The 7,548-nt window shown below is 45.5% G+C and overlaps 1 protein-coding gene across 1 annotated transcript in view; it reads right to left on the reverse strand.

The window, feature by feature from the left end:
- Nucleotides 1-7,548, reverse strand: part of LOC117960443 (adhesion G protein-coupled receptor A3) — a 185,161-nt gene that overhangs the window by 60,912 nt on the left and 116,701 nt on the right. Inside the window, exons 13-14 of the mRNA XM_034898347.1 lie at nucleotides 1,520-1,733; nucleotides 834-1,042 (exon numbers count right to left, since the gene is read on the reverse strand). Coding sequence (XP_034754238.1) covers nucleotides 834-1,042; nucleotides 1,520-1,733 — 423 coding nt within the window. The remainder of the gene's footprint in view (nucleotides 1-833; nucleotides 1,043-1,519; nucleotides 1,734-7,548) is intronic.

The following is a 7,548-nucleotide window of genomic DNA, read 5'->3' on the forward strand; positions in this document are numbered from 1 at the left end:
CAAAAAAAAAAAAAAAGAAAAAAAAAAAAAGAGAAAGCGGACCAGGCAGGCTGCGCAGCGGCTCTATGGAGCGACTGGGCGATGCGATGCCATTGCGCTTTTGGTATTATCCTCATGAAATCAATTTGAACACGGGGACGTCGTCAGGAGAAGAAGAAGAAGAAGAAGAAGAAGAAGAAGAAAAGGAGGAGGATGGAGAAGGCATCTCGGCTGCGTCGAGACCAACTTGAGCGACACAGATGAACGACGCTAGGCTTTACAGTCCATTTGGTTCTTGTTATTTTTCTATTTTTTTTGTGCTCGCCGATGGCCAATTAGCACACCACACGCGCTCGGAGGCGAATAGCTCCTGACAGGGCGCTCCTTCTCTTGAGCCGAGCTTCTATTTCAGCCGCTGTGCTGCTTTTTTGGAAGAAGGAAAAGAAAAGGGTGGCAGACTATAGCTACAACACACGCAACTTCTCATTTCCAGGATATAGTGTGCGTGCGTGTGCGTGCGCGTGTGTGTGTGTGTGTGTGTGTGTGGGGGGGGGGGGGGGGGGGGGGGGGGGGGGCGTTTAGCGTGGCGCATATCCCATTCCAAAGCCAATAGATCCCCGTGGCGCATTTGACAAATCCTTTTTTCTCCCATCTGCTGAGGAGCAACAATAAAAGACGCCTTTAAAAAAAAAAAAAAAAAGGGTCCCCGCATCAAGTGCCTCGTAAAACACGTGACTCCCGTCTATTCCATGGTGAAAAAAAAGGTCCATTATAGGCCCTATAAGCAGTGTGTGTGTGCGTGTGGGGAGGGGGGGGCATGGGGAATGACACTGGTATACCACAAGACTACTCACCATTAGCACAGCAAAGTTATTATGATGGGTGCAATGAATGGTGGTCGTGTTGCCCCCGGAGCCGGTTATGTGGCAGCCCTCCGCCCTCCAGCCACCGTGTCCATCCAGCAGGTCAAAATCCCAGTAGGCTGCGGTGGGGTCTACACCCAGTGCGAAGTGCCTGAGAGCAATAGTAACGGAGTGCACGGCGCTCCCGACGCTGCACCCATCTGCAAGGAAAACCAGCCAAGACATTCAATTAGGGAAGCCGAGTGGAAAGTCTGGAAGTGCAATGTACGGTACGTGGCCGAGAAGGAGTCGTGAAAACGGGCGCGCACGTTCACTCGCACGTTAAAGTGTCAGACTGTCACTGCGGTTGTGTGAAGTGTTGTGCATGAACTTTAATCTCAGATAGAAACCGAAAGTTGTCGTTTTTTTTTTTTCTTTCTTTCCAGTAGGCTACAAGGGATAGAACACGTGCAGCGCAACACGCGTTCATCCATTTCAACGCGTTTTAAATTCAATAAAGTGACTGAGCTTTGGTGATCATGCATGCTATGGCTGCGAAGCTGTGTCAACATGTTGCGCAGGACAAACTGATGGACTGCGTGTGTCTGTGTGTGTGTGTGTGTGTGTGTGTGTGTGTAAGCATGTCGGCTGTTGCGTTGACATCACAGGCATGGTGATGAACATGGGTTTCCTCTTACCTAATTTGGTGAAAGCAACTGGTGTCGAAACGCTCCTCCGCTTCCCGTCGTCTGCGAGGTTGGACGAATTCCCCGTGCAAGGGAAGAGTTTCCCATTGCGAAACACAATAAACTGCAGCTTGCAAGTGGAGTTATCAACAGATTGCAGCGCAGCAGAGGGGGAGATAGGCGTACCAGCCAGCGGTAAATGGATCGAGGCGACTGCCGCTGAGTTCTGCGGATGGAACACAAAAAAAAAGAAAAAAAGAGAGGGAAAATAAAAATGAAATAATGTCTCCGAGATGCGCACGGCTGGGGTTGTGGGTGGGGGGTAAAAAAAAAAGAAACTCCCAGAGAAAAATGAAAACAAGCGTTCCTCTCCAGGAGTGCAGGCGACCATAGACCACTATAGTGACCAAGGGAATGAGAAGCACGTCTGAAGCGCTCTAGTGCGCCGATTTGGTCAGGCTCCCTGCCGCAGAGGTGGAAATGGTTCTTACCATTTCAGCTGGAGGGCACATCAACACTGCAGCTTGATTTAAAGAGACAACCGGTCTGACTTTATCTTCTTTTCGCCAACTATAAACACAGAAGAACCCCCGAAAAAAACAAACCCATCCCTGGTTACATTTTTTTTTTTTTTGGGGGGGGGGACCGTTTTTCTATACGAGAGGTATCAGGTGTAGGCACTCGCCATCTTTGAGCGCACGTGAATCCAAACTCATCTTGCAAACTTGCTTTTTATTTCTGTCAAGCAAAACCCCTCCAGCCAAAAAAATCCCATCCGAGTTGCATTCAAGATCCTCAATCCCTCTGGTGTGTCATGACCTCTAGGTGATCCTGTTGCATATTGGACAAGTGGCATGTTAGCAGGCAGGACTCAGGAGTCTGTGCCCCCCCTTCGTGTCACAAGAAAATCAGGAACCAGCTGCAGGACCTTTGGCCACAGCTTCAGTGGATTGACACCCCTGGTGGACAAAAACGTTGTTCCAGGGTGTGTGGACCGGTGACTGGCGGCACTTATATGACAGGGCAGGACAGGACAGGGCAGGACAGGACAGAACAGGTCAGGACAGGTCAGGACAGGACAGGTCAGGACAGGTCAGGACAGGTCAGGACAGGGCAGGACAGGACAGGGCAGGACAGGACAGGACAGGTCAGGACTCTAAGATCGAGTTTAATAATTAAAAAACTCCACACACTCCACTCTATGCACCATACCAGGTGACCAGTGGTGGAAGAAGTATCTTTTACTTAAGTAAAAATAGTAATACCACACTGTACAAACACTCTGTTACAAGTAAAAGTGCTTCATTAAAATGTTATGAAATGTAAGTAAAAGTATGCTAGTATTATCAGGCAATTTACTTAAGTAAAAGTACTCCAAAACCTCTCACATTTTACAGACTGGAAACAATCCAAACTGGTCTGTGTTTGTACTTGTGTTGTACTTTTAGGCCTTTATATTGTTGGGTAGTTTAATTTATATACATAAATTGTATTGTATAAAACTACACGTGTTTTGTGTGCAAACACTCTTAATTTGTGAAGTAACTAAAGCTGCCAGATGAATGTAGTGGAGTAAAAAGTACAATATGTCCATATGTCTATATGAAATGTAGCAGAGGAGAAGTACAGATTGGCATGAAAAGAAAACACCCAAGTAAAGTACAAGTACCTCAAATATGTACAGAAGTACATGAGTAAATGTAGCTGAGTACATTTACCTGCACAGGCTATTAGTCACTTGATTTATCATGCATAAACATAGAGAAGAGGCACTTGGGAAGGCAAATAAAGACCTTTACATGGAAAGGCTACACACATGATTCCAGATGTAATTTATCTAGAAAAGTTCTCATCTTTTCCTTCAGCTGGTAGAAACAATCCAACGCTTAATAGACAAATATTGCGTTGATGACTTCACAGAACCTGCCACTTCACCAACTAGGGCTGCAACGGACGAGTATTTTCATTATTGATTCATTTGACGTATATTTTCTTCGATTAATCGGTTAGATGTTGGGTGTATAAAATGTCAGAAAATTGTGAAAAATGTCAACAAAAAAATATTTTTTTGAAAATATTCAAATGGAACAAGCTGGAATCAGAGAATTTTTAAGTTTTTGTTCATAAGAAAATGACCCACACCTACTTATCAATTATCAGAATAGTTGGCGATTCATTTAGTAGTTGATTACTAACTGATTAATCACTTCATCTATGCAGTTCTATCAACAACTGAGGTTATTAATACATGTACTGTATGCGTGAAACAGATTTCTAGGAAGTTATAACACCGTTTATCCAGTAGGGGACCCTAAATGTAGAATGAGGCTAATGACGAGGCTGATGATGTGTTCATAGCAAAGATAATGGTTGTGTTACGCTACGGCTCGCTCTCCAAATGAAGTCCTGGTTTTGTTCGGCTTTCAATCACATCACCCCACAGTGTGAGGGGATCAGCGCCTCTGAGGCTAGAGGGGAGGGAAGCGTTCCGCCCAAGATGAATGTGCGCGCACATAAAGTGCCCTTACAGTTAATGGGGAGCTGCTTAGTCAGACGTTCAGCCCAATCAATGTCCAGAAGAAAGATGGGCACATTTCTTAATCAAGTTAAACAAGAGCTCCTCAGTCCATTCCTATGTGTCTTATGCTGGCTATTTGCAGCTGTCTTTATTCTGGAAAATAGTAGGTGAAAAGGCCCCAAAAACATCCAAACCATGCGACCATAGGCATAGATCCCCCCCAAAATATGTAAATGAGGTATATTGGCCCCCCCTTAAAAATATGAAGCACAACCCCCTCCCCCCAAAAGTTAAATAATAATTGTTCAGTGATACAATAACTGTGTCTACTTTGCAACTTTAGGGGGGTTAAAGAACAGTAGAACAGGAGCAGGAACAATGAAGACGTGGTTTCCTGCGATTCCATGTCTTTTATGTTGATTTAAGATGTACATGATTCATATAAAAACATCCTAAAACAGGCGGGATGTTTTGAATATGCAGAAAGTTTTGAACAATACTAATACCATTTATATAAATAAAGCCTACCCCTTTAAATACGGCGATACGCAGGTTGTTTATGCTTACCCTCTAAAATCACCCACAGGAGCGCTTTCCATCCTCATGTCTGAACATAACGCATCATAACGTCCTAATAACACATCATAACGTCCTCGTAACACATCATAACGTCCTCATATTACATCATAACGTCCTCATAACGCATCATAACGTCCTCGTAACGCATCATAACGTCCTCATATTACATCATAACGTCCTAATAACACATCATAACGTCCTGGTAACGCATCATAACGTCCTCATATTACATCATAACGTCCTCATAACGCATCATAACGTCCTCATATTACACCATAACGTCCTAATAACACATCATAACGTCCTCATATTACATCATAATGTCCTCATAACACATCATAATGTCCTCATATTAAATCATAACGTCCTCATAACACATCATAATGTCCTCATATTACATCATAACGTCCTCATAACACATCATAACGTCCTCATATTACATCATAACGTCCTCATAACACATCATAACGTCCTTGTAATACATCACAACACAACGAAACAAAACCTACTTGGTTAAATTTTGTAAAAGATCATGGCGACCTTGCATTCAAATCATCTGTTAAGTTCCTTTACTTCTTGGTCTTGTATGTGAAGGAGAGCGTGAAAAAGCTCCGATTGGTCCGTTAAGTTAAAAACAAAACTTGCCATTGACTTTTATTTTTAAATGGGACCCTGTTGTCTGGGTGTTGGTTTGACTCATGCACAACCCCAACCTAACTCCTTATGCAAAATCTGGCGCTCTACACCCCTATTTTCCACTGGGCGCGTTTGTAGTGTTTTCACACTAGCAGCGTGACATTTGGGCAGCCAGGCAGGAAGTGAAACAATGAGAATATCCAGTCAATTTACCCAACCCCGACCCCCCCTCCCCCATATCATACATGTCTCCTCTCCACTCTCCATTCATCTTGGAGGTAGAAAAACATAACAGGCATCACAGAAGAGGACAAAGAGAAGGCATGGCGTTTAACTGTAGGAGGTAGATACCAGCTTAATAAACACGTGATTCTTCTGGGAAGTACTTGTTGAATCAAATCTGTGAGATGCTCTGCTTCTGAGACGGAACTAAACCGGAACGCACCGGGAACCCAGCACAGTGGAAAATCGGGGTCATACTTCGTCACTGCTTCACCGGCGCAACCAATTAGGAAAGGGCGGCGCCGCTATGGACGTAAACATGAGTCGCGATCGCTGCTTAAACAGACGACCTATGGGAGCATTTTTCGGGGTAGGGCCGTCTCCAACGGCGTGCTTGAGCACGGTGTCTTTACATTACACCCAGTGGGTGGAGGAGTCAGTGGGGATTTTACAGCACTGGGTTTGTCCCCCATCAGTTTCTGCATTGAATCACTCTTGAAAGGCTATTGATTTCCATCCTGCGGAGAATCCTCGCCTCGAAATTTATGTTGCATCATTTCCTTTCTCCAAACAGCTCCGAGCGCGGCAGTCTGTTTCCAAGACATCACGGGATACAGACATCAGGGATAGAGGCGGAGAAGGACCTGAGACCTCGGTGACCACCGAGGGACGGGTGGAGCCAGACACAGGGCAGTCTCTTTCTCAACTGGCGAACACAGATGCCAGGCGACCTCCATCCCCGGGATATCTTATCTCGTTTTCTTGTCTCCTTATCTATTTCCACATCTTTTATCCTCTCTTAAGTGTCATTTCAAAGGGATTTAAAGCCCAGAGGGTGAGCTATGAGCCATGGCGAAAGGCGCAAGGTCCCGTTCTAAGCGACAATCTATGTTCCTCCTGAGCAAACTAAACAGCTGCATTTCCTCAACCCCAACGCCACCGGGGACCCTACACTTCAGCGTTGATTTAACTGGTTGTACCTCAGCCGTGTGACCTTCCTCCAAGCCCCTCCCTTTCCAGCGGGGCCGCATGCTGTAGCCTTAGCAACCGCAATCACACACTGCTCTCCGTCTCGCGCTCTAGCCCCGGGATCCTTCTCCTTCTCCTTTTTTTTTCTCCACTTCTTTTCCTTACAGAGGGCGTCCAGGTGAATGTCAGCTCCTATTTCAGGCTGTTCCCTTTCCTCGCCTTCCCTCCCTCCATCCTTCCCTCCCCTCCTCCACCCGCTCCTTGATGCACGGGCCCTGCTTGATAGAACCACAAAAGCCGCATTACAGCCTGCAGGGCGAAACACAGCAGCGCTGTTTGACCCGGGGCAGCCAGCGACTCACAGCACAAACATCACGCTTAAACACGGCTCCTCGACATCACATGGGGGGGGGGTTGGATTATGTTGCTGGGTGTTTAAGACAAAGAGGTGGAAATTTAGAGCCAGCAACTGTGTTTAAAAAAAAAACCCAGCATCATCCAAAATGAGCAAAAGCTACCGCTCTGTGCCTTTGTAGACATATCTGTGGCAGAGATAATTTTATTTATTTGCGCAGGCGGCAACTTGAAAATTAACTACAAATGAAATGAATTCCGCTCAAAGGGCAGCCCGCTGAGCTCGGCCCCCGGTCGAGAAGAACAGTCCTGACGAGCACGATGGGAGATTTGCATAATTTTTTCGTGTGTAATCATTGTCGGCGCAGACGTCGTCAAAGACACGGTGACCATGACAAATAGGAAGACATCAGGAAACACCGGGGAGGGTCATTTCCACCCATAATGTTTCAGAGTTGGAGAATAAATCACAGTTTGCTCACTAGCATCGTTTAGCGAGACCCTCCTCTGCTGGAGCTGCTTTGCACGTTTGTATTTGTGTTGCCCGACATTAAAAATATAACCAAAGAGAAGAAGAATTCTACAAAAGTGATTGCCATGGTAGCAGCTTGAAAGGCTTTTTTTTTCTTCTTCTCTTGAGCATTATTATGTTGTAGTGGTGTTAGCATTACTGATCAAGAGAAATTAAACACATTCCCACATGGTTGCCATGCCAACAGGAGTCTGTTTCTTCCAGCTGGGCGGTGTTGGTTGAGGGTGGGGT

The sequence above is a fragment of the Etheostoma cragini genome, chromosome 17 (genome assembly GCF_013103735.1).
Source record: "Etheostoma cragini isolate CJK2018 chromosome 17, CSU_Ecrag_1.0, whole genome shotgun sequence".
NCBI classification, from domain to species: domain Eukaryota; kingdom Metazoa; phylum Chordata; class Actinopteri; order Perciformes; family Percidae; genus Etheostoma; species Etheostoma cragini.